The sequence below is a fragment of the Dendronephthya gigantea genome, unplaced genomic scaffold (assembly GCF_004324835.1).
Source record: "Dendronephthya gigantea isolate DGI-Jeju-01 unplaced genomic scaffold, DenGig_1.0 000076F, whole genome shotgun sequence".
Classification (NCBI taxonomy): domain Eukaryota; kingdom Metazoa; phylum Cnidaria; class Anthozoa; order Malacalcyonacea; family Nephtheidae; genus Dendronephthya; species Dendronephthya gigantea.
Genome location: NW_021163086.1, coordinates 236,933 through 259,807, shown reverse-complemented (window position 1 = coordinate 259,807; position 22,875 = coordinate 236,933). Strand labels below are relative to the sequence as shown.

At 36.7% G+C, this 22,875-nt stretch overlaps 2 protein-coding genes across 3 annotated transcripts; one reads left to right on the top strand and one right to left on the bottom strand.

Moving 5' to 3' along the window:
• Positions 1-2,381: 2,381 nt before the first annotated feature.
• Positions 2,382-22,626, top strand: LOC114531886 (calcium uptake protein 2, mitochondrial-like). Of its 2 annotated transcripts, none has more exons than XM_028553484.1 (13): positions 2,382-2,785; positions 3,184-3,221; positions 3,632-3,710; positions 10,162-10,209; positions 10,715-10,797; positions 18,874-18,915; positions 19,094-19,194; positions 19,389-19,428; positions 20,075-20,212; positions 20,514-20,622; positions 20,980-21,069; positions 21,208-21,275; positions 21,770-22,626. In XM_028553484.1, exons 1-13 carry the CDS (start codon positions 2,383-2,385, stop codon positions 21,839-21,841), a joined length of 1,311 nt encoding a protein of 436 aa, XP_028409285.1. In that variant the 5' UTR covers position 2,382; the 3' UTR covers positions 21,842-22,626. The 2 variants fall into 2 exon arrangements, with proteins under 2 accessions (XP_028409285.1, XP_028409284.1); XM_028553483.1 differs by having other exon boundaries at positions 19,091-19,194; positions 21,770-22,624.
• Positions 4,455-9,346, bottom strand: LOC114531887. The gene is made up of 2 exons (XM_028553485.1): positions 8,933-9,346; positions 4,455-5,728 (listed from the first exon to the last, which is right to left on the bottom strand). The coding sequence occupies exons 1-2, from the start codon at positions 9,213-9,215 to the stop codon at positions 4,842-4,844; spliced, it is 1,170 nt and encodes a 389-aa protein (XP_028409286.1). The 5' UTR covers positions 9,216-9,346; the 3' UTR covers positions 4,455-4,841.
• Positions 22,627-22,875: the final 249 nt, after the last annotated feature.

Below are 22,875 nucleotides of genomic sequence, written 5' to 3'. Positions count from 1 at the left end.
GCCGCATTCCGTGTTTCTTTACCAGTTTTAATACTGCAGTTCAATATACGCCACCATTAGAAACGGTGGTTGCGGTAGAAGGCTATAAATGGTCTAATTCTGGTCCTATGTATAAAGTTTCCAGCATATTTGCCGCTCATATACAAACATTAAACAATATAACCATTATAACCATGCTTTAGTTATGATGTCAAATATTTTGATATGGGATAATCACGCTGTTTTAATGGTCAAATCTCGTCCTATATATATGTAAAGTTGCAAGCATGTTTGTGCTCATATAGTTCATATATATACAAACATTAAAAAATATAACCATTCTTTGGTTATGAAATCAAATATTTTAACATGGATAACCATGCACACTGTTTAAATGGTCAAGTGCTTGCTCAGTCTTAGTCTAGTGGTGAAGACAATGGTTGGTCGGTGATTCGAATGAGACGATTATATTTTCAATTATGACTTTGAAAAGGGATTTAGGTAAAAATAAATAAATGTAGCCTTTAACACCAAGCGCTGATGCTCTAGTAGCTAGTGCTTGAAAAACGGAATTTGATAGATTTGGTATATTTAATTTGATAGATTTTGGTATTTGATATTTGATAGATTTCGATATATTTGGTGTTTTAATTTGATAGATTTGGGATATTTATTCAGGGTAGGAAATTATAAAAAACTGCACTGTCTTTCATTAACTTCAAAATTTCACTGAGCCAAAATGGTAAGGGTTGTAATTCATTTGCTGCATGTTAAGACATTTCAGAAAATTTTGGCCCAAAAGGGTTACATGCATGTCCGTCACTATTTTGGCAAAAATCAGTATATTGTTGAATTTTTCATTGCTTCGAAACAAATATGTTCAAAAACGAAATACATTAGCCTTAGTAAATATTTGAAGCCATTTTTAGCATGTAACACATTTTAGAAAATTTTCGAAAATCATCAATTTTGAAAGTGAATAAACAACTTAATGTAATGTAATCGGGCTGTTCGTGCTAAACGCGCCGCTTTTATTAGTTTTATACAACTTTTTAACGTCTTCGTCAGCTATTAGAGGTTTATGTTTAGTTTTCGCAAGTCCGTTTTTCTTCAGAGCTGTACATTGAGCTTGGTATACGCTATTTAACTTCATAAAACTCTTTGTCCTTGATGATATCATGTTTTGAAGAGCTTTGAAATACCTGTGTGATCAGTGTGAACCAAATCGATTGAACACAATGAACTTTTCGTGTACAGTGCTCAGTTTGTTTTTCTGACTTCAACGTAAAATTTCTTTAGTATAACGGCTTGTTCTTCCAGCCGCTATATATTTTGTGGGAAATTTGAATTTTTTGCTTTTAAGTAATTTTCAAAAATAGCTCTACAAACTTTTCTTGATTATTTTTGTGCTTACTGAATTTTTTATCCTCGATAATTTTTGAATTTCAGCTTCCTCACTTGAGGAAGCCACAAGCCAACTTGAGGAAGCCATAAGCCAATATTATACCTTCACCAATTCTTGACCAATCCTTACGCGAGTAATTATTGTTATATTTAATATCTAGGTTGACCCTAGTCCCCGCTGCTTACTTACCAATTTGGAAGGTTAGGTGCAGGCTGTAGTCCGAGGTGGCCCGGGAACGAGGCAAGGTCGCAGGTGGCCTGGGAAATAGCACTGGTACTTGGATGAAGGAAAGATCCATGCCAAATTAAGGAAAGATCAATGCCAATGGTATCTTGAAGTGCCAACCACACTCGGATACTAGTGGTGTTTACCTTTCTGGAACAGGGTGGGACGGTGGGTATTTAAACTTTTTCTTAAGCTTGCACGTCGCACGAAGCAACTTTATTCCTTTGTATTTGAGCAATTTGTTCCAGATGGTTGCAGTTGAGAGCTCTGAAACAAAAGTAAAATGTCGATTCACTCGAAAAATATCGCTAGTGGAAAACCGGCTTAACACGTGGGCTGACGCAGCGCACCTCGACAGGAACACCTAACTTCCGGATCACTCGTGGTTTCCTCGCTATTAACTTTGGTTATTGAATAACCTCATTAAAATTTGCATTATTGCACAATTGCAACACAACACCGCTCTAGTCCTAATCACGTCCTAATGTTGCTAGATCACAAGTATGGTTGAGACAAGCAGTGCGAACACAACATATATTATGAGAATAGACCTTTGAGGTGCTTACGTCATGTCGGTCTCGAACAATGAATCGCAATGCAATCTGGGAAACAAGTGGGACAAAATTGTATAGATAGAAAACTGTGTGACGTAAGCACTTCAGAAGGCTATTACCTTTTCGGGAAGGACCACGCGCGCAACCGCGAAATTTAAGTGCTGCGCGATCGCGCGGGATGTCGCATTTAAATTTTAAATACTTTTTGTGAAATTCAAAATGTCGAATGTTTTTGGTTATAGAATATTTAGTAGTTTACCATTTTCCAAGAGGCTCTGCAGTCACAATCAATCCAATCATGTTAAAAACTTTCTTACAAGACGATTTTACCACAAAACTACGAACTACAGTAGACTAAACAGCCCTCAGCTTCGTTGGCTTGGCGTGGCCGGTGCATTTGTCACTGGAACTTGCTACGGGCTTGTAAAAACAAAATATTCCGGTATATCGCAAAATCCTCTTGTATTATCCGCTGCGACCAGCGACGAAGATGTGCCGGAAGTTAAGACAGATTTAACGTTAAAACAAATGAAGTTTGAAGAATATGCTTCTTATGAATATCGGGGAAAGCGTTTGATGTCTCCACAAGACTTCCTTAATTCTTTGGTTGACAACAAAGAAGGTGCGGTGCGGTATAAACCTTGATGCCCACCAAGAATACTAAACCTTGTTTAACCATTAGATCACATGGCCATTTTTTGTGAATTACTATATAGACCGTTTGCCATAGCATGTCATTTTGAATCACCAGATGACTTTTCTTAGAAATACAGTATATAATTTTGGGCCAAATGTTACTTGGGGTAGGGCCATCCTAAAATCAGAAGCAATTAATTACGGAGTTTTCTTTGTATACATAATATTTGGTGGAAATTTTTCTAAATCAACTTTAATGAGTTACATACACACCTCTAGGGAACAATTTATAACACTAAAGTCTAAACCCGCTACTGATGCATGTATTCACTTGCAGTAAGCCCAATAAAATGCATTGTATTACAAATTACCAATATTTTTTAGGAGCTTTGAAAAAAGGTACTAAAAAGCTCACCACACAGGTACAGTGCACAATTACTAACACACTGCACAATTTAACACAGTCAGACTATAATTTGTCAAAACAATGTGGTTTTTTGCATAAAGAGTTACAAGTTTATTAAGTAATTTGCAGTACGTGTATATTATTGCAGCAACTAGTGCATTTTAAGCCCCATACAGACAGGCAAGATTTCCTTGACAAGTTTTCCTTACCAAGTTTTATTTGCAACAATATCTTCGAGCCAATCAAGTGGGTTTTTTGCTTAATTGAGCGGGTTTAAATTTTATAATTTTTGTTTTGAGATTCGGTCATACAGACATTTTATCACAGCTTTTATCATATTATTGTAAAACTGGTCAAGAAAGTTTGTCAAGGTAAACTGTATGGGGCTTATGATTATATCTATTTTAATCCTCTTTTTCAATATAGGATATGGACAAAATTCTCCAATCAACTCAACAACTATCAGAACACAAGGAAGATCTATTTACACACATGGGTGAAAATGGTAAATATATATACACAATGCATGCATGCAGTGTTTTTATTAGCATAGTAAAATTACTGGATTCTAATTGGTTGGGAGAAATACATCCATGGGAAACTTTTGCCAAATATGGACTAGTGAGTTGCCATACACAACAGCTTGTCTAATTTTGGTAATATTTTCTACCAGACCTGTACAATTGTACATTTCATTTACAACTGTAAATTTGTACAATTGTGTCTGGTAAAATATTTGGATATTGGTTGGGCATGATTTTAAAATAGGCACTCTAATAAACTGCTGATTTAGGCCTAGGTTTAACACAGCAGCCCATCCTTAAAGCTAGTTTCACCACCATTTTATTTTTAGCAGCAGGCATTGAAGTAAATACAACAAGTTGTATTTACTTCAATGGTGGCAGGCAACAATTTCGCGGGAGTTTAACATTTTATCCGAAGGCATGTGACCACGAATCGGCCAATCGCAATTACTATAAGCGCTAGCTATATAAAAAAATTGCTGTAAAAGCTGGGTGTCAGTTTATGAGTTATGACAAATATTTTCATTGAAGTAAGAGTATTGGGTGACTTGGATCAGTGGAAAGTTGACTCGGGTCATTACTATGTAGAATATAAAAATTCAAGATTCATTTAATACGGCGAACATACTAAAGAGTAAAGTATGTTTCCAAAGCATCCTCTGTTGAACTTCGTTTTATCGTGTTTTCTTTTTCATTTATCGTCAGTGGTGATAGTAACTGTTCACTGTTGAAAACCCATATGCGAATATTTTATTTATTAACTGCATACTATACCACTAGTCACTACCATGCAGCTAACAGCTTAATCAGTTCATCAAATGTTGCGGATTATTATAACTTTTTTTGGTATAACAACTGCCTAAAACAGACATTTCTCGATGTTTTTTGGTCCAAAGGTCTAGGTTGAAATGTCGGGAGGTTTGCCCATTTTAGGCAGATGTTATACCACAAGTTACTGAATTTCTGTTCTTGTTTATATTTATACATAACACATTTACTTCAGGTTGAATCATTCAAATAAAATCTAAACAACACCTTTGGTAGTTTGTTTATAAAATCGACAAGTTACAAACTGTCTCTGTTTTTTAAATTTAAGTAAGCTGTAAAAAGAATCAGGTGTCGGTTGGTTCTGCAATAAGATGGAGATCTGTCATGCTTGGCAGCTGCACGTACACAGGGCGTTTCTTGGGCGTTTTAGACTTCGGTCTTCGTATCGATTCGTCGATCGCTATGACGCATTTCTTCCATATATCGGTTTTCGATATGTCAGGAACTGAGTAAATATGATAGACGGCTTCCCTGATGACCGACAGCCTAGATGCGTCGAGTGGAAGCTTGCCGAGCTTTCCATTACAATTTCTTCCCTGCAGCTCGTCGGGCCGGAACATGATGTTCAAAAGCTTCACGGAAAAATTTCCGATTGACGACGACTTGCGAGACAGTGCGTAGAGGTCGTTCGTTGTCAGATTATAAATGTTGGCCAATATACTGAAGCTATCTGGAACTGAGTTTGTTTCCTCGTTCACGTTGGTCAAAGTCAGCATGGTAGTTTGTTCACTCGTCGAGGGCAGGGGTGCTATCAGTGGGGCAATGTCGTTACCACAAGGGGGGTGATTCTGGACGCTTACTGCGGTTGTGGGGTTGGGAACAACGCCTGGGGGGTTTGTGTGTTCCGAATGGCTAGGAATAGCCGAAGAGCTGGGAACGTTTTGGGGATTGGAGACGCTTGCGGTGGTTGGAAACAACTGGTACGCGTTTGGAAATTGCTGAAGGAGCACAAATCGGTTCTCCAGTCGGTCTATTTTTTGATTAATGAGTTGCTGCTGCTCGGTGATATGCGTGAGGCATGCAACAATTGTCGCATGATCTTGGCAAGGGCCTTTTGGAACTTTCACATTCCTAGGGCCCGTTCTTACCCAACCCAATTGTTTTCTAGCCCGTTTGACAGCAGTCACTGAAACGTTTAAGTTGAACTGTTCTTGAAGCATTTCTTGAAGATCTGTTAATTAAAATTAAATTAAGATTGCATTTAGTTTTCTTTTTTCTCTTCATTTCTCATGAGTTGAAATGTCCTTCTTCAGTTTTAGTTTGTTTATAAGTTATGCACAAATGCACCAGGGTCTGGTGGGAAGAAGGCTTTTTAGTCCTAGGGGTTTAAGGTTGCTGAATGAAAGTGCATCATTTTCATTATTTTGGTGGTAACATTGTAGAAAGTGCATTTGTTTTTATACCTGAGGGTGAGGAATTTAAAGGCAAAACAAAAAATTAACTCTATGAACACAACAATTAGCCTTTCTCACGATGACAAATGTGCCACCATTTTTGGGGTACTCTTTTTAGTGCAAAGTTTCTGTGAAACTTTGCAGTATTGTGGTGAGTGGCGAAAATTCACATCAGACAGTCAGTCAGTCAGTCATAGTGTAAACTCCGGGGGGCGGAGTGTTTTTTGTTTGTCGTCTTTGATCCTATGTGGGTGGGTATCAGGAAGTTTGTTTGATCAAGTATATAGTTTTCTGATTTGTATATTCTTTTAGCATTTTCCAATTTAAACAAAGTATGAAAGAATTACTGTGGTTATTGTAAATTTTATAACATTCGTTACGATGATATGTGTGTTGTTCCCCCCGGTACACGCGATTTCATCTTGAACAGCGCATTAATGCGCATAAGTCCGCGATTAATATTCAGAAGCGCAAAATACAATAAGGAGCGATGGAGCGACGAAGTGTTGTTTTGAAATATTTTAAGCGAAAAGCGAGCAAATGTTCGAGAATTTGTGAACTCATTAAACGCAAAACCAAGAAAGAATACGTCCACATCCACTATCGTATTTTAACTACACGCATAACATAATATACACGACTTATTTTGATAATGTACTTCACGAATCTAACATGTGTTAATAGCAATTGATACTGCTGTATAATCGACTATGGAGGTTTAAAATTTTTTAACAGTGTTCGTGCTTCTGTTTAAAATGTACAAATCTGAAGCAAATGGCGATATTACTAGCAAGTGCCGATCAGTATTATCAGGTTAAATGGTATGCTAAGGTGCTACACGACATGCACTATTACTACACGTAATAAACACTATATTTGAACTGATCCATTGATGCGCGCATCGTGTTATAAACACATGCATCGCGAATATTACACTGCGCGATTTATTTAGATCGTATACTTCATTGAATAGAGTGCTAGACAACACAAACTTCATGAAGCATAGGATTGTTTTGTATTTTACGTATTGCAGTTAATTCACGCTAAAATGTTGACAATTAAGTGCTAATATTATTTAGTTCGTTTTCTTACAGCACAACTTCATAGAGCTATATTTATTTAGAGCTTTGTATTTTATTTAGGTAGGCTATAGTGCGATTGCGCGCATATGGTTATGTAAATATACGGATCGGTTTTGAATATATACAGGCGTCCAATCAGTCCAAAAGAAGGGCAAAGTAACTATAACATTAATTACGTTAGACCATGTTTCATCTGCGCGACCACATTTTAAAAGTCCCGTACGCCTATGCACAAACCAATTTTACTGTCATAAAAAATGCTTCAAAATGAAAACTGTGGATCCACACAGTAGGCATTCAAGGCTAATTATATTGTTATGGTTGATATCCATATATAATATCGCGACTATAGTAATGTAATTTGAGTATGTTTGGTTATATTTTCGTGCTGTCAGGACAAGTGATCGATTCACGCATCGGTTATGTAAATCATGCAAGGTTTATTTACTTTAAGGTTTATACAGTATAGTGCAATTTGAAAGTATCTTGTGGGATTCTTCTCAGAAATATTTTATTATAAAATATACTCTATTTAGGTTCCAAATTTATATCAGAGCTATAGTTCTTATAACTAAACATAATCACAAAATTTCGAATGGTTCTATCAAGAATAACAAAAGATATAATCGATTAAACACTGCAAGATGGATTTCTATTTTCACAAACTTTCTGAGCGCTGATTGGCTGAAATATGAGCGCGAGATCACCTGGATAACCGCGCATTTTTGCACAATCACAAGTATAACAGCATTTGCATTATAGCTAAAACTTTGCACTATCCTTGGATCCCTAGTTTTAAATTGTGAGCACAATTATGACCTTGTCAGGACAACTGTCTTTAATTTTAGGCTTAATTTATTGTTCAAATGGTCTATGGACTCTTATTATTCTTACATTGCTATTATTGTTTAAATGCATTTAAGAAAATTGAAAGTATCCCAAAAATGGTGGATAGGCTAATTAGTTCAAATTTTTGCACCACTACAACTGTGTTGATTTAAATGGGTATCACAATTTTCATCAATATCTTGTATGTAAATACAACCAATTTTCACTTAATTAAACATGCTATTAATTTTTAAAAATACAATAAAATGTAGCTTTTGATGCATGATGTCTGACAACTAAGAATTTATTTAAAGCATATATGTCTTATGCCAAGCCGGGTTTTGAGAAGTACAGTTTACTGTATTTTACGCATCAAAATTTTTGCTGCAAGATGTCCATCTAGGTCAGTTTTACAGCAATGGCCAGTATTCTTAGGACATCATTTTCTTTAATCGAAAATTTAAAGCAGAAAAGCAGAGAATAGCAGAAAAGGCACACAATATGAAATTATGTTCTATAATGGCAATACAACTAGCATATTGTACAACAGTGCATTGTCTAGAAATGTGGTTTCTTATCAAAGACAAATGGTCAATTTCTTTACTATATACAGTATACACCAGCAAATGAAATCTGTGAGAGAAATTACCCATCTGTATGAGGCTCTGCAGTTTACAAATAGCACTGGATTCACAATGAAGCATTATAGAAAAGGTTATTATTTATAACAGTTAAAAAAATTAGCTTCAAATTTTTAGGCACATTACAGTTTGTTAATATAAAGTTTGAACCATGCAATATGGCCGAAGGTGCAATTTAATACGGCAATATTAATTTTTTATATTAAATTATATTATATGAAGCACAATATATGAAGCACAGTTTTCTAGATTGAATTAATTAAAACCACATTTTAAGCAGAAGACGCCTGGGTACGAGGATGATTCTTGAATTTGAAATATGAATTTTGGCAGTATGTAAGTGGTAGCACTGTGCCGCAAATTGCGACAATTTGTCTGATACAATAATACAACAAACTTTAGACAGAATGTATGATTGCCGACGAAATACCTCGTGCATTCATCTTGTCATCCTTTTCGATTTCCTTGTTTATAAATTCTAAATGTTCTTTTCGAAGCTTCGATCGCGGTCTGGTCTGTTTTTCTCCCGCCGTACTGTCGGTATTGAGACGGGTTTTGGCACATTCACTCGACACACGAAGGAATCTAGAAACCGTCTGTCGGGTTGTTGATATGCCTTCGTCGCTAAGTTTTTGTACGATTTCGCCTACTTTAGCCTGTTGAGAACGTAGCAAGACTATTCGTTCTTGAGCATAACGAGTTAGTCGGGCCATATTTCTGTGGGAACAATGTTATTTGGAAACGATAAACAAGAATCGTTAAACGAGGTTAACAAAGCAACCTGATGCAAAACAGAAAGAAGGCTTCATGCGAACTCGATACTCGAGCCACGTGACTCGAACACGACGTCACAGCCTCGTATTCCGGTTACCTTACGTTTTTCAGGAGGGAAAGTAGGCTAAGGGGCTGACTGCATGGTGTCTTTTTAGCCCGGGCTGAGTTTCAGCCCAGCAAACCGGGGCCAAAGCATTTTTCCATTACATGGCAAGTTTCAGCCCGGGCTGTGTTTATGACACGTCAGAATTATTTTAAAACCAGGCTGAAATTTCAGCCCGGGCTGAGTTTGTAAAGGCTGGTAGTAGACCTATTTCGATTCTTCGAGCGCTTTAAAATCCCGAATGACAATAACTTGACCTGTAAGAAACTATGACTGCACATAAAAGTAAAACGAAAACAAACGAAAAAGCATTGTCAAGGCGAATTTTTCTGTCCGGGTTTAAGTTTATTACGATTACATGACAACAACACTAAGTTTCAGCCCGGGTAACTCAAAGTGGGCTTAAATTCCAGCCAGGGCTGAGGCTGGAATTCTTGTCATGTAATCGCGTGTGCGATTTTGTTAGGATTTTATAAGAATCCCGGGCTGAAGTTTCAGCAAATTCAACTTGGGCTGAAAACACTCAATGTAATAAGCCCCTTACTGACATGCATTGCTCGCAAATTGATAATAATTTAGATTAGCTTGAAATACTGATTAACGCAAGAAGATAGGGTGGGTGCTAAAAATCCTCATTTTAAATTTCGCTCATCAGTCGCATGTTTCGAAACTTTCTCATTTCTGAATATCTATTTTTTCGGCAAATTGTGCAAAGGCCGCTTTTTTCTAATCGTGGGTCGTTGCTAAATATCGGCTTAATTAACACATTTTTGTCTTTTTAGGAATCATCACCTACCCAGAATATTTGTTTCTTTTAACATTGCTAACAAGTACGTAAGCGACGTGTTTTCCATTTGGATTGTGTCCCGTTCAATATATCTTGGGGGATGGGGGATTTGTTTTTTCATGTGGTGATATTTTTAAGAAAAAGTCTCCTACTTTTTCACCTTTTCAAACTTTTTGCCCCACCCCTTTTATGACCGCTCCCCTTGCTCCCTAACGTAACCTTCTTTCCAACATGCAACTATACCTTAATTTCCATGTCGATTTTAAAACAATTATATGCTAGTTTTAATGTGAAAATAAAGCTCGAGTTTTGGCCTGTAACAAGTTCTAGGGGATCAGATCCAAAAATACGTAGTCTCTCCGCGAAAGACCGTGCCTGATATCGACATGTCGCTTGCAATGACTTACCCTTGTTTACAAGAGTAGGACTGCATACGGGAAATAACGGTCGTGAAAAAGTATAGTTATATTGATGAGGCATGCAAGTCTGAGCCCTGAGTCACTTAATTGATTTAGGACGTATTTATATTTTCACGTGAAATTATATAGAATCAAGTCATGGTCTTAATGTTGCGTTCCGTATGCTTGATCTGGATGGTAATGCCACACTCGGCAAGACAGAATTTCAAGCGGTACGATCAGATATATTGCTATATGATTGCAGTTTTACCTTCTATCTGTCGTATATAAAATATAGTTGCAGGTGAATGCTGAACACGCAAAACTCCAGCGTTACTGACCTTCATGCAACGGCGCTGCGCGGACCATAAAAGCAACACAAAACCTGAATGCCGCTCTACATATAACTATTGGAATTATACAATGTTTTCATCCAGTTCTTTATATGGTTTGTCCCAGGAAATTCATGTGTTACATACTGTATATTTGGCACATTTTTTGCAATTTTGGCATATACGACGAATTTAATATTGAAAAAATTCCAAACTTTAGCCTTCTTAGAACAGTCTATATACTAGCTAATTTATTTATTTAGATCGCACATAGTCGTGCTGTTTTTGTCATTGCTTATCGTACTTACGGGAACTTAGAGGGATAAAAAGAAGTTGCCTAATTAGTGAATGCTTAACAGAAAAGAGAGCTCGTTGTCCTTTAATAGATTTGTAGAAAACAGTAATTTAATCTGACATACTGTTATACTTCATCTTAGTAATATTTAATAGTTTCGTTTTAATTGGTTGAGTTAAGTCACGTGGGTTTACCTCGTGCAAAGAAAAAAGGTTGAACACTTGGTGTATGAACTTCGGACAATGCAAATGAATTTGTATTGACGTTATTTGCAATTAAATAACATTTCTAAAAAGCCAGTATTCGTTCTGCTTTTTATATGGAGCCCGATAGGGGACATTAAAGAATCGGGAAACGGCGAAAACAATCAGTTGTTGGCGGTAATAGCGCTTTGTTTGTCGAAGTGTTCGGTGCGGCAGTGTACGTTGGGACTCGCATGGCGACAACATTTCTTTAAATCGGACGGGCAGTAGAGGTATAATTCTTCGCTTTCTTTGCTGATATTTTCTGGAATTACGTTACGTATGTACTTGTATCGTGTCGTACTGTGCCGTATTAGTCTTGAGTGTGAAAATTGAAAATATACTTGAGGTTAATTCCTTTCTTTGTTGGTTTGTACGGTATAATAAAATATGACGGAAGCGACAGTAAGAGTCAAAGGTAGATACAGCGGTCTTAAAACGTATCTAAAAACAGTTTTAAACGAATTGAATTCATATATTTCTTCGGATGACTGTAATCAAACCAAAATTTTGGGATTTAAGAGTACGGTGGCTAATATACTTGCTCAATTAGCGGTTGTTCACAATGAAGTTATTACATTGATCGACCCGAAGGAGGTTGAAGCGGAAGTAATTGAACACATGAAAGATCTAGAACCGACTTACCAAATTTTGGCAGCAGTTGATTTAAAGCTTGAAGAGTTTAAAACGCAAATAGATAGTTCCACCTCATCAAGTTTAATGCCTAGCACTGTTAGTCCAGTCCAGTGTAAGTTACCCAAAATCAAGTTGCCTGAGTTTTCCGGAGACCCACTTTTGTGGCAGGGGTTTTGGGACCAGTACCAGGTGGCAATTCACAATAAGGATAGTATAAGTGACATTGATAAATTCAATTATTTAAAAGGCTGTTTGAGAGGTGCAGCATTAGCTGCAATTTCTGGACTCACCCTAAATAGTGAAAATTATAAAGAAGCGATCCAATTATTACAAGATAGATTTGGAAATGAGCAAATTCTTATCTCAGCACACATGGAGTCCTTGTTGAAAATCAATAAGATTAGGTCCCGAGAAAATATTAAAGGTTTGAGAACACTTTATAATCACATTGAAAGTTGCGTTCGAAACTTACGGTCATTGAAACTTGATACAACAGGGTACGGTTCACTTATGATACCAATATTAAAAGATCGGTTACCAGATGAAATAACGATGGTAATTGCTAGGAAATTTGGTGGGAACACCTGGACCTTAGAACAAGTAATGGAATATTTTATGACGAGCTTAGGGCTCAAGAGAATTGTGCCAGCATGAACACATCTAGATCAAGTAATTATGAAAGTTATAAGAAAGGGGGGCCAATCACAGCAAGTGGGTTGTTTGCAGGAACTAGGGCTAGTGCATGTATATATTGTAATAAAGATGACCATCTATCTTCTAAATGCACTACTGTCTCTAGCCATGAATCCAGGAAAGTAATTTTGCGTAAGAAAGGGAGATGTTTCGTTTGTCTGGACGCTGGGCATGTTGCAAAAAATTGCACATCAACTTACGTTTGCCGGCGATGTAAGAAGGGTAAACATCACATATCAATCTGCAAGTCTGCCCCAAATAAAAACTCGGAGGAACCCAAAGGAGAAAAAGAGGGAGAGAGTAAACAAGAGGGGGAGAGTAAAAAGGACAAAGGGGGAGCAAGTAATGAATTTGTAGGGCATGCTAGTTGCGATAAAAGGGGAATTTTGCTGCAAACTGCCAGGGTGGATGTATCCGCTGTTGATGAACAACAAAAGGTGCAAACACGTGTGTTGTTTGATTGCGGTAGTCAGCGATCGTACGTTTCGGAAAAGGTTCGATCTCGGTTAAAGTTGAAAACGATACGGACGGAGAGAGTAATTATTAAGACCTTCGGTCATGCGGAGGATAGCGAAGTACAAAAACTCGATGTTGTCCAATTTAAAATCAAACATAAGCATTATGCAAATTTTACTCGTGTAGAAGCTTTGTGTGTGCCCACAATTTGTAGCCCCCTTACAAATCAATGCATGTCAAGTGTACGTGAATGCCAGGAATTCAGAGAACTTGAATTTGCCGATTGCGATGATCATGGTTCGGATCGCCCCGTAGGAATATTAGTAGGTATTGATTATTATTACGCATTCATGACCGGGAGGGTGCTAAGGAGCAGCTTAGGACCTGTAGCTTGTCAGACAAAAGTTGGATGGGTGGTAAGTGGTGGAAGTAGTTATAGTTCGAGTAGCATGCATTGTCTTGAGACCTATTTACTGCGCACCGCCGTTGATGCCGCTGATAAACAAGCGGGAGATCAGGATTTAAGGCAAGATCTAGAAAAGTTTTGGAATGTTGAAAACGTAGGATTTTCTAGGGATTGTGTTGTTAACCAGTTTGAGAAAGACATTGCCCACAACGGAACAAGGTATATAGCAAAACTACCATTTAAACCTGACCATGAACCACTTCCTGACAATTTTAGTATAAGTGAGAAACGGTTAAAATCTTTGAAACCTCGCTTAGATGCAAGAAATATTTTGAATGAATATGACAAAATATTTTCGGATTATGAAGAAAATGGGATAATTGAGCGGGTCCCCATCGATGAAATAGCTAAGGAATCGGGAAAAGTTCACTATCTTCCCCATAGGCCAGTTGTGCGCGAAGACAAAGAAACAACTAAGATACGAGCGGTGTTCGATGCTTCCTGCAAGGCTAATGGTCCTTCTTTGAATGAATGTTTGTATCCCGGACCCAACCTTTTAGCTAAAATCTTTGATATCTTACTCCGGTTTCGATTTAACAGAATTGGCATACTAGCGGACATCAAGCAGGCTTTCCTCAACATCGCAATTGACAAAAAACATAGCGATTTTCTCAGGTTCTTGTGGTACGATTTACAATCACAAGACGAGCGCGTGATAGTATATAGATTCTTGAGAGTTGTATTCGGAGTCACAAGTAGCCCATTTTTATTAAACGGGACAATAAGACATCATCTCAGTAAATACATAGATAAGGAGAAAGAAATAGTTGAGCGTATAAGGGATGATTTATATGTCGATGATCTTGTTAGTGGATGTGACGAGCGAGATGAAGGGAAGGTGCTTTACGATAAGACTAAAGCTATTATGTTAGAAGCAGGTTTTGACCTTAGAAAATGGATAACGAATGATTCGGAACTAAGCGAATATATTGCCTCCAAAGAAAACGGAAAAATTAATGCACAAACCCAGAGTGATGATAGTACGTATTTCGAAGTAATGTCTCCTAATATTGATACTCATCAAAAAACGGTTTTAGGCATGGGATGGGACACGTCTAAGGATGAATTTGTTTTTCGTTTTGATGACTTGTTAAAAAAGTGCGAATCCATGCTACAAACTAAGCGGAATTTATTAAGTGTGTCAGCTTCCATCTTCGACCCCTTGGGTTTTGTGTCACCGATCACAGCTAAAATTAAAACTATTTTTCAAATGCTTTGCAAAGATAAATTGAATTGGGATGACGCAATCCCGCAGAACATTGTGTTGATTTGGAGTACCTTTTTAGAGGAATTAAAAAACCTAAAAGAAGTAAGATGTGTTCGGTTTATTCTCGCGGACCAATTTGATCCCGGTATTCGTGTAGAGCTTCATGGTTTTTCTGACAGCTCTAAAGAAGTTTATTGTGCTGTAGTATACCTTCGACTCATTTATTGTGGCAACGTCAAGGTTAGTTTTGTAACTTCGAAAACAAAGGTAGCTCCCTTGAAAACGGTGACAATACCCCGGCTGGAGCTTTTGGGTTGTTTGCTCTTAAGTAAATTAATAAAGGAAATTATTATTGGTTCTAATAATCGTATTACGTATAATGATGTGTATTGTTGGTCGGATTCGGAAGTTGCCTTGGCTTGGATACGGGGAAAGGAAAAGAGCTGGGAGCCATGGGTTGAGAATAGAGTTGTAGCTATCAGGAAGGTAGTTGATCGTAGTAAATGGAACTATGTGAAAGGGGAGCTTAACCCGGCGGACATCCCTACTAGGGTGTCGTCTAATTTAGCTGAGTGTTTTTCTGGGTGTTGGTTAAAAGGTCCGTCGATGCTGTTGTCGCATGACATGGAGTCCCTTGGTAAAGTCAGTAGCACTAATTGTACTATTGACAATTCTTTGTTGGGGAGGGTTGATGGTGAAAACTCCTCTGAAATTCCCGAGTCTTCCTTTGAAGTTTCAAACTTCATCGCACAGCAGAACACGAAAGACAGTGAAGCGCGATTGAGTACCGTCATCAACTGTAACCGATTCAGTTCTCTAAAGAAGCTTATCGTAACGACTGCTTACGTTCTACGATATGTTAAAAACCTTCGCAAACGGGTAAAGAAAGAAGAAAACTTAATTACAGACGATATGATTACTGTTGCCGAATTTAACGAGTCTTTGGAATTATGGATAAAAGAGGAACAACGTTCGCTAAAACAGCAAGATAACTTTCAGAACATTCGATCATCACTGCAGTTGTTTGAAAGCGACGACGGGCTGTTGAGACTAAAAGGTCGGTTTGCGAACTCGTCTTTAAAATATGAAGAACAGTTTCCTATCATCCTTCGAAATAAGGACAGTCATTTCACGCGATTGGTTATTTTGGACACGCACGAAAAGTGTATGCATCACGGAGTAGAAACAACGTTAGCCCGAATTCGATCAAATTATTGGATAGTAAAAGGGCGGAAGAGCGTCAAAGAGATTTTGCGAAAGTGCGTTGTATGCACTCGGTATCAAGGCCTGCCTATGCGTCCTCCGTCAAGTCCCGATTTACCGGATTATAGAGTCGACCATTCTGCTCATGCCTTTCAAGCTACTGGTCTTGATTTCGCCGGACCTCTTTACGTTAAAGGTGCTTCAAAGAACAACAAGTCGTACATTTTATTACTAACTTGCGCGTCCAGTCGAGCCGTTCACTTAGAACTCGTGCCTAACATGTCGGTGGATGGATTTTTACGAGGTTTTAAGAGGTTCATGGCGCGAAGAGGAATACCAGATATGATCATTAACGATAATTTTAAGACCTTTAAATCGGCGGAAGTGAAAAAATTTATGTTGTTGCAAGGGATCACGCAGAGGTTCATTTTGCCTGCCTCGCCTTGGTGGGGTGGCTTTTACGAACGTTTGGTTAGAACTGTCAAGACGTGTCTAAAGAAAACCCTTGGAAGAGCTTTTGTGACTTTTGAAGAGTTACAAACAGTATTGTGTGAAATTGAAGTCGCGATTAACAATAGGCCGTTAGCCTACGTGAGTGATGATGACCTTGACGAAGCGCTGACACCGTTCCACCTCATGCACGGGCGTAACGTCGGAAAAAGAACAAAACCTGGTGATTTCATATTTCCCACGAGTGTTGTACAGTGTAAGCGCCGACTTTTCCATGTTCGAAAGGTGTTGAAAGATTTTTGGGCGCGGTTTCGCGGTAGTTATTTAAGCGAGCTACGACAAATGAACATATATCGAAAATCGAAGAGCAAGAACGTGCGTAGCATAGCAGTAGGAGATGTCGCCTTGATACGAGACGACGAACCGGTTCCTCGTACTCAGTGGAGAATGGGAAAAATTCTACGGCTTGTAAAAGGTCTGGACGGCCAAATACGAGGTGCTCAACTTAAAGTATTGTCGAAAGCGGGAAAACAGACAACTGTGTTTCGTCCAGTACAGAAACTGATTCCGTTTGAAATTTGCGAAAATGAAAACAACGAAGAGAATGCAACCGATGATGCCCAGCTTCTCGAGCTTCCAGAGGAACCAGAGGATGAAAGCTTAAACGAAGAAGTCAAGACTCATGACGGTCCGGAGAGTGGAAAACGCAAGAAAAGGAAGGCGGCCATAGAAGGCCAGAACTTACGTAGACTTCGTGAACGTTTTTCCTAGTTCTATATATATATATATTAATAGCGAACGCTAATTCTTTGTTGGGGAGGATGTAGAAAACAGTAATTTAATCTGACATACTGTTATACTTCATCTTAGTAATATTTAATAGTTTCGTTTTAATTGGTTGAGTTAAGTCACGTGGGTTTACCTCGTGCAAAGAAAAAAGGTTGAACACTTGGTGTATGAACTTCGGACAATGCAAATGAATTTGTATTGACGTTATTTGCAATTAAATAACATTTCTAAAAAGCCAGTATTCGTTCTGCTTTTTATAAGATTAATTACAATCGTTCTAATATATATATACCATTAAAACAAAATACGAGTATACCAGATTTTATTCTATTGTGAAAACCAAGGGCCAGTTGTATAAAACACTAGTTAAGTTTTAATTGTAGTAAAGGACAGAATTGGCCAATCAGAGTAATTTATTTCAGAGTTAACTAGGATTTAACTATGCAAAATGCAGTTAAAGAGTTTTATACAACCGGAACCAGATTTTATTCCAGTTCTTTATATGGTTTGTCCAAGGAGATTCATGTGTTGCATACTGTATATTTGGCACATTTTTGGCATATACGACGAATCATTGAAAAAATTCCAGACTTTAGCCTTCTTAGAACAGTCTATACTAGCTAAGTTATTTATTTAGATCGCACATAGTCGTGCTGTTTTTGTCATTGCTTATCGTACTTACGGAAACTTAGAGGGATAAAAAGAAGTTGCCTAATTAGTGAATGCTTAACAGAAAAGAGAGCTCGTTGTCCTTTAATAGATTAATTACAATCGTTCTAATATATATATACCATTAAAACAAAATACGAGTATACCAGATTTTATTCTATTGTGAAAACCAAGGGCCAGTTGTATAAAACACTAGTTAAGTTTTAATTGTAGTAAAGGACAGAATTGGCCAATCAGAGTAATTTATTTCAGAGTTAACTAGGATTTAACTATGCAAAATGCAGTTAAAGAGTTTTATACAACCGGAACCAGATTTTATTCCAGTTCTTTATATGGTTTGTCCAAGGAGATTCATGTGTTGCATACTGTATATTTGGCACATTTTTGGCATATACGACGAATCATTGAAAAAATTCCAGACTTTAGCCTTCTTAGAACAGTCTATACTAGCTAAGTTATTTATTTAGATCGCACATAGTCGTGCTGTTTTTGTCATTGCTTATCGTACTTACGGAAACTTAGAGGGATAAAAAGAAGTTGCCTAATTAGTGAATGCTTAACAGAAAAGAGAGCTCGTTGTCCTTTAATAGATTAATTACAATCGTTCTAATATATATATACCATTAAAACAAAATACGAGTATACCAGATTTTATTCTATTGTGAATACCAGGGGCCAGTTGTATAAAACATTAGGTGGATTTTAACTGTAGTTAACGACAAAATTGGCCAATCGGAGTAGCTAATTTATTTCACTAGGTTTTAACTAGGATTTAACCATGCAAAATGCAGTTATAGAGTTTTATATAACCGGAACCATATTTTATTCTATTGTGCATACCCCCATACTAAAATTATTTATTGTGTTTCAGCTGGAGAGAATGTTAAACCAAAAAACGTCAGCGAAATCTTTGGTAAGCCAAAACAGTCACTGATAGATTCAGTGCAGTTTAAACCAAACAAGGCGATGCTGGTGTTCATCCGAAAAAGTTAATAACAGTTTCAGAAACTGCGAAACAAAACTTCATCTGAACAAAATAAAAAAAAGTTCGTTTGTATTTTAAATGCCCTTTCTGCCTTTTTTACCAGAAGGAAAAAGAATTGGCGGAGGAGACCTCGTCAAACTCCAGTTTACTCATATATTTCTTTGGCAAATCAGGAAAAGGACAACTGACTTTTGCTGACATGCTGCAGTGAGTTTTTCGAGAATTTTTTCTTCTAGTTTACTGAGGCCTAAAAATCGAAACATTTCGATCTCTCTTTTTTGAATTCGATGAATTTGTACTATTTTTTTGTTCTAGCTTCGTACATTCAGAAATGTAGACTAGTTTTGTGTACTTATATATGAGCCTTATAGTACTGCATCGAAATATGCTTTCGTCTTTAGGTTCACCAGAAACTTGCAAAAAGAATTTTGGAAGCAAGAAGTATCCTTTTATTAAAAAAAATACCAATTTTAAAATTGATAAGTTATGGTCATTAAAATCTATAATCAGTGAACTCCAAGTAAACTCAAACGATAACCCCAGTCATTAGGTCTCTCTGGTCCTATGATTGGATGAAGCCGATTTGAATCCGATTTTCATACTGTATTCATTTGGTAGATTTAGGATGAGGACATGAACGTCATAGACGACGTGAACCTGATGACATGTTTTTGAAAAGTTCAAACGTGAATTTTTGTTTTGAGCCTTTAATCTTGGATTTATGGATGAATGGATGGATGCATTTTGTCTCAGAAAAACGACGCTTTTGATTCGGCCTCGGACATTAAATGGCCTAGTTATCGTTCCAGTCTACTTAGAGTTAGCACTGCCTATAATGCTACTGTATTATAGTTTTGCTGAAATGCCACCGTTCGATAAAAAATTATTATTATTATACAGTATATATATATATATAATTATAATATATAATATATATATATATATATATATATATACGCATATAATTAGCTATATATACATATTTAGTGTGTGCATGACGTTTATGGAGGCTTTCAGCCCGGCCAATGTTATGTTTGTTGGTTTTTGAATTGGTTTGTTGAATTTACCTTCCTAAACAAACTATCAGTTTCGGATTTACTCCGCCGAGAGAGATGTCATGAATAGCGAACAATTTGCCAAGCTTCTGTTACAATCAACACAACTCGATGAAAAGGACGTCGAAGAATATCTGGAGAGATTGGCTGGTCGTGTGCAAACTAATATAGTAAGCGAATTATAGTGGATAAAATATTAAGACAATGTCAGTTTTGATTTTGATTTACCTTTTTATAAAAATGCATGGTATTAAGGTGTTTTTAAATTTAAAATTAAGCCACATTGTTTATTTTGCATGGCTAACGCTAGATCCGCGCCACTGAACAAAAAACTTTTTTAATGTTTTGTTTATGTTTTGTTTATGTTTTGTTTATGTTTTGTTTATGTTTTGTTTATGTTTTGTTTATGTTTTGTTTATGTTTTGTTTATGTTTTGTTTTGTTCATGTTTTAAATTTTCTATGTTTTGCAGAATGTCGATCTGAAAGATTATATTAAATTTGGCGAATTTCTTAACAATCTCGAAGAATTTTCTATTGCCCTCAAGATCTACAATGTGGCAAATCAACCTGTCACACAAGGTACCTAATATATCTTTTTGTGCATGCGTTCGCAAGACTATGGACACAAATATTTTTATATATTTCTTTCAAATTTATCATAAAATAAGAAAAGATATTTAAATATACAACCACAACTGACAATGCATATAGATGTCACCGAAATCTATAGGATTGTCCCTGGCTCCTAATCCGGTGCATGCATATATTATAATATTCATAAATGATCTACTGCATGATCTCTTTTGAAAGGGACGGTGTGTGAACTTGGATCTTAATTTCTGATACACCCTAAATTCAGCATCTATAGGGGCGACCTCATGTATGTGAATATAAAAGGCTATTTACCTACAATCAAATATCACTCTGAAATTTTAGAGGAGTTCAAAAGAGCGGTCCTGATTGCTACTGGAGGAGTTCTGGGTGATCATATCGTGAACACCATATTCAAATTGTTTGATATTGACGGTATACTATCTATTTTATGTTTTTAAATGAACACAAAGCTGTTTATAGTTGCTTTGTAAACTTGTTATAAATTAAAGAGCAATCTAAACACAGACGTTTTCAATGAATATATATATATATATATATATATATATATAGGTGACGGAAAATTGAGTCAAAAAGAATTCCTCGGTTTGATGAAGGACAGGGTTAACAAACGTTTCACGGTGAGTTTAGAATTGAATTGTAAATAATTCACTTTTATGCAATGTATAGTGCATCTATATAATAATTAGTATGTATGCGTTCTTGTTTTTATAAGGAGTGTTTTTAATTGGTTGCATGTACCTTTTGCAGTTGCATGCATGTTCCTTAATTTTTCGCCTCATGAATGTCATTGAATGATTCATTATACAATTTATATTTACAGCAATTGAATTGCTGGTTTGTAAAATTTTTATCTAAAATATAGTGGATCGATCAACGACGCTACATGAGTTTGTTGTTTATATAGAGCATTTGTGTCCTGAAGTCTAGATATAAGATAGCCTGCATGCTAGCGCCTGAAAGAGGAGAATTCCAACCTATATATATATATGCATAATTCGATTAAGGATTTTTGCGACATGCATGTCGCGGGATACATACGCGATCTGTCAAATTACCACTTTTCATGTCAATCGTGGGGAATGTTTACTCTTCATTTCATTTACTGTTTTAGGCCAGAGTCGATGAAGGCGGATTTGTGGCTGGATTTATGAATTGCGTGAAAAATGAATTAGTGCAAGATTAAAATGTGGCAAGTACAGCGATATATGAATATAACTTTAAGCAAACTGAAGTGGAGTTCAAACACTTCGTAAATTTTCCTTTTTCGACGTGCATGTATAGATTGTGGTAGCGTTAATTATCATTTAGCTACGATTAGCCCAAGAACGCGCAAAGACAACAATCGATTATGCATGTTTCCGAAAGAATTAAAGTAATTAACATATTATTTATTAATAATGGTAACTTATATAGATAAGCACAGCAAAATCCAATATACTCATGACCATTGTTGTTTAAAGAGTGCGTTTTTTCATTTTTAATAAAAAAATGAACCTTTCAATATGGCGAACGAAAAAAGAAAAACGCAAGAAAAGTCAGCTTGAGCGGCAAACGACGAGACCGAATTTTCCAACAATACATCGTCCGAAATGTGGCTTTCCTTGGCAAGGATATTGATCTTATCCTACCGAGGAACGTGCGGAATTTTCGAACTCGTATTACAAATGCATGCAGCCATTCCCGTGTCGTCTAACCACGCATGAGACTGAAATGTATAGTTACGTCCGCCGCCGGGGGTTCATGTAGTATCAGACGTCGGCCCGACTTTCAATATATGTTGACGATCCTTTCTCGACAAACACATACAATCTCTCTGCGTGCATGTTTACTTCTTTATCCGCGTTCTTTCTTTGATATAAGGCATTTTCCTTTTCAAAATGCTGTCTTTGCATGTGTACGGTTTAAACACCTTATTGCTTTTAAATGAAGTGGTTTTAAATGAAAATTTTACTCACTGTGCAGATGATGTTTCCATGCAATTCTATTCCACAGTTTTTTTTAAATTCAATCACTCAAAATATTGATTGTATCGTACAGGCATGTATTTTGTTTTGAACTCAAGGGACATATAATATTGGGGATTTTTTACTGGGCAGTATACTAAGTATTCTAAGCATATAAGTATTCGTCCCAACATTATAATCAATTTAATAAAATCATAATTTTAATAATTGTTTTTTAAATTATTTATACATACTTCTGTATTAACATAATTTA